This window comes from Pundamilia nyererei, unplaced genomic scaffold, assembly GCF_000239375.1.
Source record: "Pundamilia nyererei isolate P.nyererei 1_Seehausen unplaced genomic scaffold, PunNye1.0 scaffold00109, whole genome shotgun sequence".
NCBI classification, from domain to species: domain Eukaryota; kingdom Metazoa; phylum Chordata; class Actinopteri; order Cichliformes; family Cichlidae; genus Pundamilia; species Pundamilia nyererei.
This window is the reverse complement of record NW_005187510.1, coordinates 1,539,125-1,555,263: the sequence shown is the minus strand read 5'-3', so window position 1 is coordinate 1,555,263 and position 16,139 is coordinate 1,539,125. Positions and strand designations below refer to the sequence as shown.

At 43.3% G+C, this 16,139-nt stretch overlaps 1 protein-coding gene across 5 annotated transcripts in view; it reads left to right on the top strand.

The window, feature by feature from the left end:
* The window catches only part of dop1a (DOP1 leucine zipper like protein A), a 28,923-nt gene that overhangs the window by 10,172 nt on the left and 2,612 nt on the right, over positions 1-16,139 (top strand). For 4 of the 5 annotated variants that reach the window (XM_013912940.1, XM_013912938.1, XM_013912939.1 and 1 more), the window contains 24 exons: positions 143-172; positions 3,103-3,369; positions 5,006-5,528; positions 5,669-5,952; positions 6,037-6,189; positions 6,264-6,364; positions 6,496-6,761; positions 6,856-8,977; positions 9,207-9,318; positions 9,566-9,748; positions 10,838-10,963; positions 11,171-11,305; positions 11,605-11,660; positions 11,806-11,910; positions 12,274-12,340; positions 12,479-12,623; positions 13,048-13,127; positions 14,300-14,409; positions 14,589-14,738; positions 14,993-15,054; positions 15,251-15,403; positions 15,512-15,648; positions 15,742-15,797; positions 15,913-16,077. In XM_013912940.1, the coding sequence (XP_013768394.1) occupies positions 143-172; positions 3,103-3,369; positions 5,006-5,528; positions 5,669-5,952; positions 6,037-6,189; positions 6,264-6,364; positions 6,496-6,761; positions 6,856-8,977; positions 9,207-9,318; positions 9,566-9,748; positions 10,838-10,963; positions 11,171-11,305; positions 11,605-11,660; positions 11,806-11,910; positions 12,274-12,340; positions 12,479-12,623; positions 13,048-13,127; positions 14,300-14,409; positions 14,589-14,738; positions 14,993-15,054; positions 15,251-15,403; positions 15,512-15,648; positions 15,742-15,797; positions 15,913-16,077 (5,588 nt within the window). The remainder of the gene's footprint in view (positions 1-142; positions 173-3,102; positions 3,370-5,005; positions 5,529-5,668; positions 5,953-6,036; positions 6,190-6,263; positions 6,365-6,495; positions 6,762-6,855; positions 8,978-9,206; positions 9,319-9,565; positions 9,749-10,837; positions 10,964-11,170; positions 11,306-11,604; positions 11,661-11,805; positions 11,911-12,273; positions 12,341-12,478; positions 12,624-13,047; positions 13,128-14,299; positions 14,410-14,588; positions 14,739-14,992; positions 15,055-15,250; positions 15,404-15,511; positions 15,649-15,741; positions 15,798-15,912; positions 16,078-16,139) is intronic. The other variant, XM_013912941.1, reaches the window with a different exon arrangement.

Here is a 16,139-nt window from a genome sequence, read left to right as displayed (position 1 = left end):
TGTGTGTGTGTGTGTGTGTGTGTGTGTGTGTGTGCGTGCGTACAGGTGTATGTGTATAAAGAGAGAATGTTGTGAGAGTGCTGTGTTGCCCGTTCTCTGCTCGCTCCTGTCTGTTCAAACTATCTGCTCTTTCTCCTTGAAGCCTACTAGAAGCATGAGGGTAATCTGCCAGGTAAAGTACTGCTCTTTCCTGCTTTTTCACCTCACCCTGCTTCACTGAGGCTACGATAACATTTCTGCAACGTCCTGCCAACATCCCTCAGGCCGTCTTTGTTGCCTCCCTGCTTTGACTGATCATTTCAAATTGACTGACTTGTTGTCACTTAATGTCATTTTAATCCCAAATGAAATAAACATGATCCCAATGGATTATGACATACCATCACATGTGTTGCAAGCTTAACATGGCTGTTTGGTGTGGATCTTGTGAAAATGAAATCACTGCCCAGTGTGTATGTGCTTTTTTTTTTTTTTTCTTAAGCATGCAAGCAGTTATATGCTACTGCAGTGCTGACATATTTATTAAGAAATATGACCCTTTTATTTTACTCTTTGAGTTAATGCTTGTGCTATAAAATGTTTTGTTAGCCTTTTTTGTTTTATAAAACCTCTGTGTTGAGTAAAAATACTTTCCAACTTGCATAGATTTAATACATTTAATGACAAAACTACAATTTTCTTCCATTTGAACTATTGAACTAAAGGTAAAGAAAAGAAAGTTAATAATAAGCAGCTCTTAAAACTGGGTAAATGTAATCTTAGATGAGTAAAATCTAACCCAAAATGCAGAAGCAAACAAAGTACCCATTTACTGTTTTTGCCATCAAAAGAACTATGATGGCGAAAACAGGGGTCTAGGGCTGGATGTCCCAGAAAATTCACAACAATGTCAGACCGTGCAGTGCTCAGAGAAACTGCAAAAAATTGCAAAAAACCCCCAAAACCACGCAGCACATATAATAAAAAACAAATACAGTGGTCCCTCACTATAACACGGTTCACCTTTAAAATAAAAAATAAAGTTGGCTGATTTGCGGATTTCACCTATCGCGGGTCATTTTTAGAACGTAACTCCCGCGATAAACGAGGGACCACTGTACAGCAAATCAGCAAAAACACCTCAAACCAACTTTCAACCACGATGGTGGAGGGGTGATGATTTGATTTTGCAGCTACAGGACCTGGGCACCTTACAGTCATTGAGTCCACCATGAATTCCTCTGTATAACAAAGTATTCTTGAGTCAAACGTGAGTAACCAGCAATTTTTTCTGGCACAACTGCACCTACTTCCAAGGTGCATGGAGAATACAAATATCTGATGACGTGAAGACTCCAACGAAACTTAAATTATTAGTGAACAACTTTATTGGTTGACAAATGTGTTTCTGCTTGCGACCTTCATCAGGGTCATTACAAAATATCAAACAGTTTGTGTTTAAATAAAAAAACAGGAAACAGAAGAAATCCAAGTGGACCAATCACACATTCACAAATAAACAAGCTGACCAATTAGCATTTAACAGGTTAAGCCAAGGCCAAACAGGCTCTGGACTAAACCACTACAGATTAAAAAAGGGGGTGGGGGGGATTTACCATGTCCTAAAGTAGTTCATATTCCAAATTACACAGAAAAATGCAAACGAGTTAAAATAAAAATAAAGTACACTCAGGAAAGTCAAATGTGAGGCCATCTGTCTGACAGCTAAAGCCTGACTGAAACTGGGGCATGTAATAGAACAATGATCCCCCCCAAAAATACAACAGACTGGCTGAAAAAGAAAAGAATCAAGGTGTTGCAATGGCCCGATCACAGTCTGATCTCAACCTGATTGAAATGCTTTTGCGTGACTTTAAGAGAGCTGTACATACTGTAAATAGATGCCTCCAAACCTTAACAACCTAGGGCAACATTATGAATAAGAGTGGTCCAAATTCTGTCTATCAAACATTTTGATAGACAGATGAGACAAAAAAATATTTCTTCATGCTTTTTCTTCTAAAGGGGACTAGCTTACAAGCTGTTAAAAATTAGAATATACTTTGGCTTTCACACTGCTTCTGTATTTTGGCTTATTTGCTTGTAAAATAAATAAATGACATCATGTGTTGTTCATATCCGGTTGTGTTTACCCAATTCTGTCCTGTTCTGATGTGTAAAAAAATTTAGAATTGATAGTTTTATTTTCTTATTTAGACACATAAACAGATAAACAGTATCAAATAGCATTTTCCACTTCCTTCTTCTTTAGAATTAGCACATGGTCATTCACTGAAACGATACAACACTAAATTTATTGATTCAAGGTGTGATCATAAACAAATAGGAACATTCAAATTTTCTGGTCTAAAATGTTTTTTTTTCCCTGCACTTCCAGATTGTTTTTAGTGCTGCTGCTATTTTTAGGTCCCTCAGAGGAAGACCTGTTCTCTCCCTTTGCCTCTGTGATGTACTGGATCTCCTCCAGTGTGTCAAAACAGTGATTTCTTGCCCATAATGTGGCATGTAGTGCCAGTTGTGAGCGAAGATTGTGTTGCAGTGGTAAACAAACATTACGATGTGGTGGGTGGTTCCACTGAATGTCCCTTTTCAGATGTCTCAGGTCGGTAGTCAAACTCTAAATTAACAACAATCATAACAATCCTGCTCCTGGTTCCTGAATACTGCTCATCTTAGCTCGATGTTTGACGTACACGGTGGTCATTATGGGATTTCCATAGAGCCAATAAAAATAGCAGCAGCAGTGGAAGTGGTGCACAAGAAGATGAACGAGCTCAGACAAATTAAATCGGGTACTTTTTTTTGATATTTGTGGGCCTGTAACTTTTTTTGGTCACACCTCATGTAAGTTAAAAAGAAAGCACACAAAAATTCCACTGACTTGCCCTTTGATACTCAGTCGTATATATGAATTTGTATTTAACAATATTTAATCAAGCAAACTGTCTTCTATTAACAATTTTGTAGAGTTAAAGCCCAGCATCAGCATAGCTAACAGGCGTAATAACTTTATATCACGTTCCCCTCTAAGCCCTTCAAATGCACAGTAATTATATTCAGTTCCACAACTCAGTTCTGTTTTGGTCCCTTGCACCTTTTTAGGAGACCTACATAGAAATCCAGACAGAGCATCTCCCTCAACTGCTGTTGCGGATGGTAGCAGCCCTGACCTGTCACCTGCAGGCCCTGGGCCTCGGCGAGCTCACCCACTGCCTCCGTCTGTGCTCCAAGATTCTCAGCAAGGTGCAACCTCCACTGGTCTCCCCTCTGGCCCTGCCATCTGGCCCTCAGGCTCAGGGCCTCTCCAGCTCTATCGGCAAGCCATCAAACTCAGCAAGGGACAAAAACAGAGACACGGAGGACAAACAGGTGATTACAATGTCTCAAAATGTTTCAGGGGTGTAAAAGGGAGTTGGAGTTCCTGATAAAGGGAAAAAGATCATAATTGGAAAGTGTCGGGGTTAATGACAGTAAAGAGATTCAAAGTTAAAAATAAAGTACTAAAAGAGAAGTCAGTGTTCTGCCAAGCTCTGTTGATCATTTAGTTTGGTCTCTGATCCTTTAAAAAAAAACAGACCCTGTTGCTGCCAAACACAAGGATCAAACCTTAATTTGACTGGCTTTCCCTACAAGTTATTGGCCAAAAACTCATCAGCTTAGGCTCTGATGGTGTGTCCTGGTCCATGAACAGGGCCTCTTGGTGCCTCCTGCCAGCCCTCTGGCCTGTGCTGTCTTTGGCTGGGTGGCCCTGCCATTCCACGCTCCCTCGACACAAGTCATTTGAAGATTATTCAGAACAAATGCTGCTTTTGGCTGTTGAGGTCCTTCTGGTCCCTGTCCAACAACCTGGTTGTTTTAAGTGTTTGTAAGCCTAGTGAGCCATGATTTAAAGTTCAGTCAGTCCAGTGCTCAGAGCTGGAGAGGGCCATGACTGTTGAGAGAGCGAGAGAGAGAGAGAGAGAGCGAGACCCATGAGGGGCTTGAAAGAGGACAAGTAGAAAGGCAGAAGATGGTTCCCCAACAGCTGAGCCCAGCTCGCTTTTTCCTCTGAGGAAGTAGAGGAATAAACTAGCTCGCGATGCCTCTGGGGTTTGCCATATCCATCAGAGTGGAAACATTCTGCATACATCCATTGAATACTGTTAACACCCCACCCCTACACCCACTCTGAGGGGCATATAGAGAACGTTCTAGCAAACATGCCATCTGAGTCCAAGCTCCATAATGTACACGCTACCTCACTCAAAATATATCCCAGGAAGCCTCGAGGCCCCCAAAGGTTGGCCGGAATAAAGAAATGTAAGAACTTCAGTCTGTCAGTCTCGCTGCAGCAGGATGCTCCCTCAGATCAGGCCCAGCAGCTGTGTACGCAGCCTTACTATATAAAGACCAGTGTAGTCATAAACTTTATGTGTCTGCTGCAAGGCTAACACTATTTTAACTAATAGCTAAGCACATAGTGATTATTTACTGAACAGAGTGCATATTTCTTATGGACAAAGGCTGTAAATTTCTGCTCAAGTCACTATATGAACGATACACTGCACTTCCTGGAAGTGTCTTCAGATTATATTATAGGTGGAGATTGAGTTACTTGAGCAGTGTTATATCAGTAATAAACCAAGTTATATCATTAAGTTGCAAATGAGAAACAAATTCTGTAACTTGCAGCAAAAACTGCAACTTCAACAAATTTTGCCATATTTCTTACCATTTCCTGCAATGCCTTATGGAGTAAAAAATGCTATTAGATAAATTTGTGATGTCCTATTTTAGATGTAATTTCTAATTATACTTCAAAGGGTCTGCTGTGACAGTGTCCATGATGATGCTTCAAAACATCTCTACACCCTTCATTCAGCTTAATACCTTTGTTTTGGTTTTGTATAGAAAAAAAAATCATCAATAAGAAATCTGAGAGTTTTTCAGAAAATAATCCACTTACAGATGGATAATGCCTGCATTTTTGCCGATCTTTCTTCCTTTGTCTTTTTTTTTTTGATAGACTCTCCCTTCCACTCTGGAGGGCCCTGGCACTGAGGATGTCTTCGAGGATGTGGAAAACACTCCCAGCTGTCGCTCTGAGAGTGGCTTCACAGAGTTTGTCCAATACCAAGGAGACGTTCCTGAAGAGGCAGAGCACACCCCTCATCCGCACTCCACAGTCAGAACAGGCCGTCGCTCCTCAGGCCCGTGTCATTCTAAACCTCTGGACAAACCAGTCATGCAATGCTGTCTGGAGCACTTCCAGCAGTTTCTCTCCCGCCTCATTACCTTATACATTATCCCAGGGCAGGTGAACAAAGTCGAGGGTCACAGAGGCGAAGTGACACAATCAGGGCTCCTGGTTTCAGAGAGCTCCCAGAATGGTGATCATGCAGAGGTTTGCTCGGGCTCTGGGATGGTCCAGAAAGAGTGCATTGCTGCCTTCACGGCTGCCTGCCAACTCTTCCTTGAATGCTCCAGTTTCCCCGTCTACATCGCAGAGGGGAATCTCAAGTCTTCACCCAGACAGGAAGAACTGCTTGGTAGGTGCAGTCTATGTTAATAAATGCACTAATGGGTGCATACAGTTGTACATCATTGTAAATAAGAACAAGGAAAGTTTGTTGACACGAATTCATGTTAAGTCTTTAACATGTTTTCTGTCCCTCCTGCATCCATGCAGAGAGTGAGCAGGTCCGGCTCCCGCTGTGGCTCCAGACGCTGATGGATGCCTGTTGCCTGGCCAGTGACTTCAGCCTGCAATGTGTAGCCATATCCCTCCTCATGGACCTAGTTGGGCTTACCCAGTCTGTTGCCATGGTTACTGCTGAAAGTGTGGCATCTGGCGCCAGCTCCGAGTCCACCCAGCCCATGAGTCCAAGCCAGGGTCGAGTGGCTGTAGTCATCAGGCCGCCGCTCACTCAGGGAATCCTAAAGCACATTGCTGACAAGACAGACTTCTTCAAGGTAGAGATCTGGTTCCAGATTGCAGTGGAACTATTTGGCTTTTTTTTCTTTATTTTTTTTAACCCCATTTAATGTTTTGCTCAGTCGGTGGCTCTGATTTTGTGGGACCAGCTGAATGAGGGAACCCCTCAGCACCATCAGCGCAGTGTGGAACTTTTCTACCAGCTTCACAACCTCGTTCCTTCCTCCAGCATCTGCGAGGATGTCATCAGCCAGCAACTCATGCACAGGGACAAGGTCAGCATAGTGCTCACATTACCAGGCAAAAATCCGATAAAAGAAATCCATGCTGAAGCATGTTTCTGTTTCAGCAAATTCATCTGGAGGCCCACGTTAAATTCTCTGTGCTGTGGCATTTAACGCGAGATTTGAACATCACCAAGTCTTCTCCGTTTAGTCGCACATTTGACAGGTACATGTGAAACTGCTGATCATATGGAAATTGTGCTGATGAAAGTATCCACCATTAGTAGATTTGATGACCCCTTTTTCTTAAATTCCTTTTCTTACCTTTTTTGTCTTACTGTTGTCTTTATCCCTCAGATCTCTCTTCATAATGCTGGACTGCCTGAGCTACTGGGATCCATGTACCAGTGCAGTTGGTCGGGCTTGGCTGAATCAGGTCCTTCAAAGACATGACATTGCCCGGGTCCTCGAACCACTCCTCCTCCTCTTGCTCCATCCCAAGACCCACCGAGTCTCCATTCAGAGGGTGCAGGCGCAGCGCCACTTAGCCCAAGTATTCCCTGAACCGCCTGAACGGGAGCCATCAGAACCCATTTACAACAGAGACTCTGGCTTCTCAGACAGTGAGCACTAACTTTTAACTGTCTTTTTGAACTTTGGCTTCACTTTGGTTCTTTATGTAAATATTCCTTTTATCTCCTCCTTACTTTTCCTTAGACTTCAGTCAGATCCAGAGTGAGAGGGTTGGACAAGAGGATCTCCGAGGTTTGACAGTGGGTGACATGGAGCCATTCTGCCTGACTGTAAACCCATTGAGTGACAGCCTGTCCATAATGAGTCTGAGCAGTGAGAACTTGCATCTAGCTGGTGAATATCAGCCTGCTCACCAACAGGGGGAGCCTCAGAGTTCAGACTCCACTGGTTCTCATTCTTCTACAGTGGAAAATGGCAGCTTTGAGGAACCAGAGGGAGTCAAATGCATGATAAATGGCTCAGACCCACAACCTGGATCTTCAGATGACCCCTCTGAGGATTCTATAGAGGAAGTTGTGTCTTGTGTTTTAGGTGAACTCATCGACAGAGTTCTACAGCTAGTTGATGACGGCTCTCTTGAAGTATCATATCCACCTGAAAACTGGCCCCAAACTGACACTGACAGCACCTCCTCGGATATATCCATTGGTACCCGCCTGGACTCTGGGCTTCCTCATTGTTCCAACCACCAGACTGTGCCGGAGATGTTGGCTGAAGGCACACTGGAATTTCTCACCATCACACCAGCTGTTGCGTCAGTAGACGGACAGCACAAAGAGGGCATTACCCGCCATAGTTCCTCTCCTTCCATTGTCACTTTGCCAGACAGCTCTAACCCGGCCACCCCAGACCACACCCTTCAGGTGGATGACTCTCAGGCCCGCAAACGTAGCCATAGCAGCATCCAGCTTAGCCTTAAAGGGAAAATTATGGAGAAGCTGGCAGACAAGTCTCCAGGGGCAAAGCCAAAGATCAAGAAGATTAAGAGGAAGGAAGAGGAGAGACAGAGGAAGGCAAATCAAGCAGACAAACTGCGCCCACCCAGTATTTTCTTTGGTGATAGTTTAGATCTAGAAAACTGGTACAGCTGCGGGGAAGGTGAGGTGTCAGAGATAGAGAGCGACACTGGCTCTCCCAGCGGGGGCTCTGGGATGACTGTTGGGGGTGTCAGCGTTACAGGACGCAGATCATCCTCTGCCCCACCTCGTTTTAACATCCACCCCCTCTACCAGCACGTCCTCCTCTACCTCCAGCTTTATGACTCTTCCCGGGCACTCCACGCCCTGTCAGCCATTGCAGCCATGCTTAGAGCTGCTCCCTCAGGGTTTGTGAGCGCCATCTCCACCACCAGCATCAACAACACCTACACCCCACAGCTGTCTTTGCTTCAAAACCTCCTAGCCCGTCACCGTGTTTCTGTCATGGGCAAAGACTTTTACTGCCCCATTTCCCAGGACTCCCACTCCCATTCATTCCGCAGTGCCATGTACCTGGAGATCATCATCTCACTCTGTCTCTACTTCCTAAGAAGTTATTACTCTGCTCATGTGCCTGCAGGCCCTCAGGACTTGGCAGGGAACCGGGCCATGCAGTTAACCAGTGTGGAGGTTTTAACTCTCCTTTTCAGCGAGCTAGCCAAAGTCACAGGTGGCTCAGCGAAGGGCTTTGCTAGTTTTATAAGCGATGTCCTCTCTAAGTGCAAAGTTCAGAAGGTGGTTCTACACTGCCTTCTCTCTTCCATATTCAGTGCTCAGAAATGGCACGAACAGAGGGTGGCAGGGGTCAACATGGCCACAGTGGAAGAAGGTCTATCTGAGGACAGCGTTATCAACCTGTCAGAAGACCAGATAGACAGCTGTAGTGCAGTCCAGGCCCAGCTGCTCAGACTGCTGCAGAGTCTTGTTGTGCTTGAGCACAGGGTCCTTCTGCCAGCTGATGAAGGAGCAGAACCTGTAGTAGGAGGGGTAGGAGGTGGAGGGACTGGAGGCAGTGTTGGAGCAGGGTTTGAGATATTGGGTGGGGAAGTGGAGCATGTCAACCCTCAGCAGCCAATGACATCACTGCAGTACCTCCATGGACAGCCTATCACAGCACAGGGTATGTTCCTTTGTTCGGTCATCAGGGCCTTGCATCAGCACCACGCGTGCAAGATGCACCCACAGTGGATCGGACTCATCACAGCCACACTACCCTATATGGGGAGAGTCCTAAGGAGGGTTGTAGCCTCGGTCACTCTGCAGCTGTGCAGGAACCTGGATAATCTTCTCCAGCAGTACCGCTATGAGACCGGGATCACTGACACCAGGTATTAATGTCTAGATGGATCTTGTTAACTATGTAACAGACCAGCAGTACAGTGCATTAAAATGTCATGGCATGGCTTGGTCACCAGAGGGCAGCCTTGACCATCTTATGTAGTGATTCACTTGCAAGTAATTTTCTCTAAAATGCCTCTATAATTGTGTAAAATATTGTGCTTTTTTGTTCATTTGAAATATTTCATGTTTAAACTGCTTATTCTCTGTGCTTTTTAGACCACAGTGGATGGCTCTCTGCATTCCTCCTGACCTGATTCTGACTTTGCTAGAGGGCGTGACAGCCATCATCCATTACTGCCTACTGGATCCCACCTCCCAGTACCACCAGGTGAGGGCATCATGCACCACATGATTGCAGCAGACTGCATTCTGATACCTCAGTGAACATTTACACAGACTTTACATAGACTCATTTACACAAAGCAATGCCTCCCCTATATTTTAGAATAGTGGTTTCCTTATTTGATACATTAGTGAGGATAATCATAATGAGGTTTTACACATTTTTTGTTTCATTGTCTAAAGCTTTGCAGTATACCAGCATTCAGTGTCTTGCTGTATGTTCTGCTGTTTAGTTACAAGTGAGTGTTGATCAGAAGCACCTGGCTGAGGCTCGATCAGGCATTTTGTCCATCCTCCACACCATCATGTCTTCTGTCACCCTCCTTTGGAGTGTCCTCCACCAGGCTGATAACTCTGACAAGCCAGCTGCTGCCTCTGCTGCTTCCACATCTAACATCAACCTTGGCTCCACTAAGGTATATAAGTTGAAATGTATTCATGGTTGTCTAGTCAGTCTGGTCTCATAGTTAGACTGCTCAAATTGACTGAATTGGGTGAAAGGAGCCTCTAATATTAAGACTTTTAGAAGATTTCCATTAATAGATTTTATTTCAGATAACTTACCTTCAGAAGTGTTTTTTCTTTCACAGATGATCTGAAATGCCTTTGGCATCAGCACAGACACAGAGACCAAGTATCGACCAGAAACTTGAATAATGGAGTTTTATCTTGGTCTTGTTCTCCTTAGTTATCTGACTACTCAAGAGCTGGCTCTATTGATTCTTGGTTTACCTGTTCAACTCATGTGGGAAAGAAGTAGAGCTGTTACAGTGATCTGATTATTTAGTATCTGGTCTGTCGACAGGTCTGGAGCAAGCACTGTAAGTTAATGTGGTGATCTATCCCAGTGAAGTGATGCTGCTCTTAATAGTTGGTTTAAATCGAAACAATGATTTGTAGGCATGAGCAAAGACGCAGTAAATTCTGCAAGTTGGGCCCAGATAAAGCCAGATAGCCTGTTAACCTTGTGTTGTTACCTAACCTGAAGAGTTGCTGCTTGGCTCTATAACTCATAAAGCAATACTAAAACAGAATCTCATTATTGGTGCTTAAGGATTTTCTTTCTGCAGTTATAGATAATTATTTGCCCCTTGCAGATAACATTTCATGTTTTACTGAGGTGGGATGGAAAATGTAATTTCGCAGAGATATCGTGGTGAATCCTATCCTGCAATTGAAATAACTTGTAACTATTACAGGCCCCGAGTCCCTGATGAAGGAATAATTAGGACTAAATAACTTGGTTACTTTTGTAACCGACTTTACATATGCGAAGTGCAAGGCCCAGTTTAAATGTTCTTTAACAGTTTATTGTGTCACTTATATGCTCACTGTGGAAAGTTGCGTGTTATACATATTTGAATATGACATGTGAGCCAAGAACTTTTAGGGAAGTAAACTGTTTGCAGCTGTATCATGGAGAAATCAGAGCTCTGCAAGATAGACTGAAATTATAGGATGTTGATGGTAGAAGTATGGTTAATGTTTGTGCATTGTTCCTGCAGAACCTCCGTCAGCAGATCCTAGAGCTGCTGGGTCCAATCTCCATGAATCATGGCGCTCATTTCATGGCAGCTATAGCCTACGTTTGGAATGAGAGGAAACAGGTCAAGACTCCAGTCAGAAATAAGGTATACACAATTAAAATGTGGACGATTGTCTCAATGCCTCCATTTGAAGCTATTTAAATAACACAAAGCATGCTGAAGTTATATATTTTCACATTTGTTCTCTTTCTCTTAATAGGAGTGTTTAACCAGGGTCCAGTATGCCTCAATTTGATTACACTCTTGAAATCATTGTATTTCTTCCATTGAGTCTGAATGACTTTCTTTCAGGTGATTCCTGTAGCCAGTGAAGAGCAGCTGCTGCTAGTTGAACTGGTTCGCTCTGTCAGCGCCATGCGCACTGAGACTGTTATGCAAACAGTCAAAGAGGTCCTGAAACAGCCGCCTGCTATCGCCAAGGACAAGGTTGGTGTTTTGGTGTTTGTTGCTCAAGCCAGTCTTTATCTGTTTTTGTCTCACTTCTAAATTTTGCATAACAATGCTAGGACAGGAATGTACTCGTGTGAATATCAAGAGAGTCATTATGATTTATGTCAGTAAGAATGAAGAACTGTGGTAATTGTTGCCATGATTTTCTGCTTCAGAGGCTTTACGGTTTGTTTTAGAGGGGTGCTTTTTAATTTTGATCCCTTTTCTCATAGGATACCTTGAAATCTTTCAGTTAGAGTTCAGTCATTACAATAACTGTTTTTTCTGCTTTCCAGAAGCACCTCTCTCTAGAGGTCTGCATGCTGCAGTTCTTCTATTCTTATGTCCAGAGGTGAGTACACAGCTTCTCACATAATTCTATAATTAGACACCATATCTGTTGAATTCCGATATACATAGAATACACTCTTTCCTTGTGTGTATAATTACAACAACTAACCACTCTGAATTTATGATGTTGCCTCTTTCTGTGTTAGGATTCCTGTTTCCAGTTTGGTTGATAGCTGGCCATCTCTGTTGGCACTGCTGAAGGACTCTATACAGCTGGGCCTGCCCGCTCCAGGACAGTTTCTCATATTGGGGTAAGTTTCTCTCCTGGGTGTTACAGTAGTCCAGTAAACATAAACTGAGTAAACAGTGGTATGATTCACTTTGCTTTGTCATTCTTTGTATAAAGCTGTTTTCTGTGTTTCTGTCCAGTTTAGCTCTAGAAGGCTTTTATTTTGAAATAGTTAAAGTCTTAATGCTATAAATTTAACAGGGCAAGTAGAACCAGTTATACTAAGCAAACAAGATACAGCTTACTCTGATAGAATCCTGCTTCAACAAAATGTCTCTTTTATTTTGTAACTGGGGTAAATAAAGGTCTCTGTCAGGATTTTCCAAAATACAGTTTTTAATTTTAACTTATTTAATACCTTTGCTCCTTTGTTTTTCTTCTCCAGAGTTCTAAACGAGTTCATTTTGAAGAACCCTAATCTGGAGAGCAAGAAGGACCAGAGAGAGCTGCAGGTAGGTACTGCAGCCAGATTGTAGATAATAATGTGACAAGTCCATGCTCTACAGACATGCCGGATTATAACGTGCTGGATACAATCAAATTAAGCACAACAAGAACACTGAGGGAATCAAAATCATTTGTATGTTCAGGACGTGACCCATAAAGTGGTGGAGGCTATTGGGACGATTGCAGGCTCCTCGTTGGAGCAAACCACGTGGCTGAGGAGGAACCTGGAGGTGAAACCTTCTCCTCAGATCGTTGTGGATGGAACCAACCTGGAAGCTGATGTAGAAGGTGCGCTGCCTGAACTTTACGATCATACATGAAAAGGCTGTTAGCTATGTTGCTTGATAGTCACACTAAACATGTCTGGCCTTGACACCAACTACATTCTCTGCTTCTGCCATGGATGGTTTAATGTGTTTCTTGGTTTTCCTTTTCACGTCTTGATTTTTTTTTTTTTAAAGATGATTTCGGTAATTCTGTGAATTCAGATAGCAGAGTCATAAATGTAGCTAACATTTTCGGGTTTAATCTGAATGCCAGACAATAATTCTTAACGTAACTCAGCTCAAGCAAAGCACGTATAAACTTGTGTTCACCGGAGCTAACATGTCTGAAAACATGTGAAATGTGAATAGTTTTGGGGTGCTTCAGCGTGGATGTGTTATTATCTGTTGTGTAGCTGCTGCTAATGTTTGGTATGTGTGTTTTGTAGATTTAATGCTCACAGTGATGGAGGCCTCCAGCTTCACTCCATCAGTGTACAGTGTGCACGCCCTCACGCTATTGGCCGAGGTAAAACACCTGAGTGTCTGTGACTCAGTTCAACCCTGTCTTTGTTTCTCAAGCCATCAGTCATTCCACTGTTCGTCTTGATTATGCTTCAAACTGCTCTCGCTCATATTTACCAGCAATGTTTAGGCCTGTCGTTATCAAGCACACCCCCACGGTCCATCTGAACTTCTTAGAGCTGATTTATAACCACCTCTCAAACTCTTAAACCATTATTAATGAACCAATAAATTCATGTGCTGAGTTAAGTGTTATGCTTTGGAGGAGGTGGATAATTGAAATCGGTGGCCACCTCCAATGTTTTGGCTGTTTTAGCTCAGAGTGGAGCTCATTACGCAGATATTGCCCATGCTTCATGGATGCAGTTTATAGATGGATGGATGCATATAAGGCAGTTCATCAAATATGTCCTGCACTGCAGTCTATGCATCTGGTAGCTGGTGAGTAGTGTGATGGTCATTTCTTATTTTTCACTCTTTGGATAAAAGTACCTAATGGCAGAAAGAATGTGACAAAATGTGGAGTGTACATGACTTTTGTGAAAAACGCATTTATTTAAGCAAAAAGAAAGTTAGTATGCAGTCAAATATGTATCATATCAGTAACATGTTTGATGTGTGATGTGGTTTGTAAATAAAGAGCCAAAGAGCGGGAAACTGTGCGAGAAAAGAGCGCTGTTTAGCATGCTACTATGTCCAAAACCTTAATATGCACAAATGAATGAGAAACTTACTGTTTCAAGAAGAATATTAAGGTGTGCAAGCACTGGAAACTATGACAGCATAAAAAACGCACAATGCAGTGGTTGGATGGTGTTCAAGGACTCTTCAGTTTAAGTCTCTTTGGTGTGATGTGGTTTTTACAACTTCTTTTGGAAGCATCACTCAGCAGTTAATTGAGCAGTCATTTTAAAGCATTATCATAATCAACTTTAACTTCTGTACTCATCAGAACATGCATGTTATTTAAAAATGTTTGCTCACCTGGGTGGATCCCCCCCCGTCTCTGTCTTATGGCTTTTTTTTTTCTTACAACCAAACAACACAGGAAGCAGGTGTTGAGGCTCAGTGGCCGCAACTATCTGCTCTCTACTTTTGAAAAATGTTGCTTGGTTTTGTCCCATTTACTAAGATTTTGATGTAAACAACACAATGAATGTTGGCTGTATCCGTCAGGTGCTGGCTCATCTGTTGGACATGGTGTTCTACAGTGATGAGAAGGAGAAGGTGATTCCGCTGCTGGTTAATATCATGCACTACGTAGTTCCCTACCTCCGCAACCACAGGTGTGGATGAGCTTCTTTGTATTGTGTGCTGCTTTTGTCCTCATTGAGAAATAACACTATGTAAATTCTTCTTTAAAAAAAAAAAAATAAAAATTTAGTAATGATAATCAATAATAAAACGCATTGAATGTCTGCATGGATGCTTCACATCCTGGTCATTCCTAATTTTTCTCTGACAGCGCTCACAACGCCCCCAGCTACCGGGCTTGTATCCAACTGTTGAGCAGTCTAAGTGGGTATCAGTACACCCGGCGTGCCTGGAAGAAGGAGGCCTTCGACCTCTTCATGGACCACACCTTCTTCCAGATGGACTCCTCCTGCGTCAGCCAGTGAGTAGGAAGGAGAGGAAACTAACTGTGTGTGGGTGAAGACTTGTACAGCTGTAATGCAAGTTATTACAAGAGAGAAATGCACTTAAGAGATCACAATTGAAGGGGGATAGAATTATAAACAAAGACACTTCATCTACATAAGAGAGAGATTTTAAAGTAAAAGCTTCACTATGTTTAGTTTTGCATCTGTTGCCAAATATAACAAAGCTGTGCTTGTAGAAATTATTCCATAATTTTCCTCATTTTTGCAGCTGGAGAGCGATCATTGACCACTTGATGACTCATGACAAGACCACATTCAGAGACCTCATGAGTAAGCTAGTTTCCCTATTAGAATTTGGAGATGTATCACTGGGTGCAGTCACAGATCATTTATCAGACCACTCCCCCTTCCCTCCACTTACTGACGGCTCAAAACATTCTAATATGTTACAGATATTAAAAGCTAAAAGACTGTGGCAGGTGAAGTAATAACACGTCACATTTGTGTGTGTGTGTGTTCCTGTTAGCTCGGGTGGCTGTAGCCCAGAGCAGTTCCCTGAGTCTGTTCACCAACAGAGATGCTGAGCTGGAGCAGAGGGCCATGCTGCTTAAACGTCTGGCCTTCACCATCTACAGCAGCGAAGTGGACCAGTATCAGAAATATCTGCCTGACATACAAGGTAACCTCACACAGAAAACACCACTCTGAAGTTCCTTAATATTATCTGTCGCCTGAAAGCCCAGCTGAAGTTATTAGGTATTTTTTCTTCTAACGTGTGTGTCCACAGAGCGTCTCGTGGAGAGCTTGCGTCTGCCTCAGGTGCCCATCCTTCATGCTCAGGTGTTCCTGTTCTTCAGAGTGCTGCTGCTGCGCATGTCACCTCAGCACCTCACCTCTCTGTGGCCCACCATGATCACTGAGCTGGTTAGCAATACAGGCTACATAAAATCTGACCCCTGCTGCAGTTGTGCCTGTGTTTTACCCAAACTGATGCACTCACACATTTGTATGTTGCAGGTTCAGGTGTTTCTACTGATGGAGCAGGAGCTGACAGCAGATGAGGACATATCAAGGTATACAATGTCTTGTTATAACAAACTGGTCTGTGATGGTAAATGTACATCACAGACAACTCACTCCTGTCTTCCTGTTTGTTTGTTTTTTAAACAAAACCCTGTTCACCTGTAGGACATCCGGGCCATCTGTGGCTGGGCTAGAGACCACCTATTCTGGAGGGAACGGCTTCTCCACCTCCTACAACAGTCAACGCTGGCTCAACCTCTATCTCTCTGCCTGCAAGCTTCTGGATCTGGCCTTGGCGCTGCCTCCCGAGAGCCTGCCTCAGTTTCAGATGTCAGTACAGACACTAGCTTGCATGTCATCGTCAGGGACTCAATAACAGACATACAGTGGGG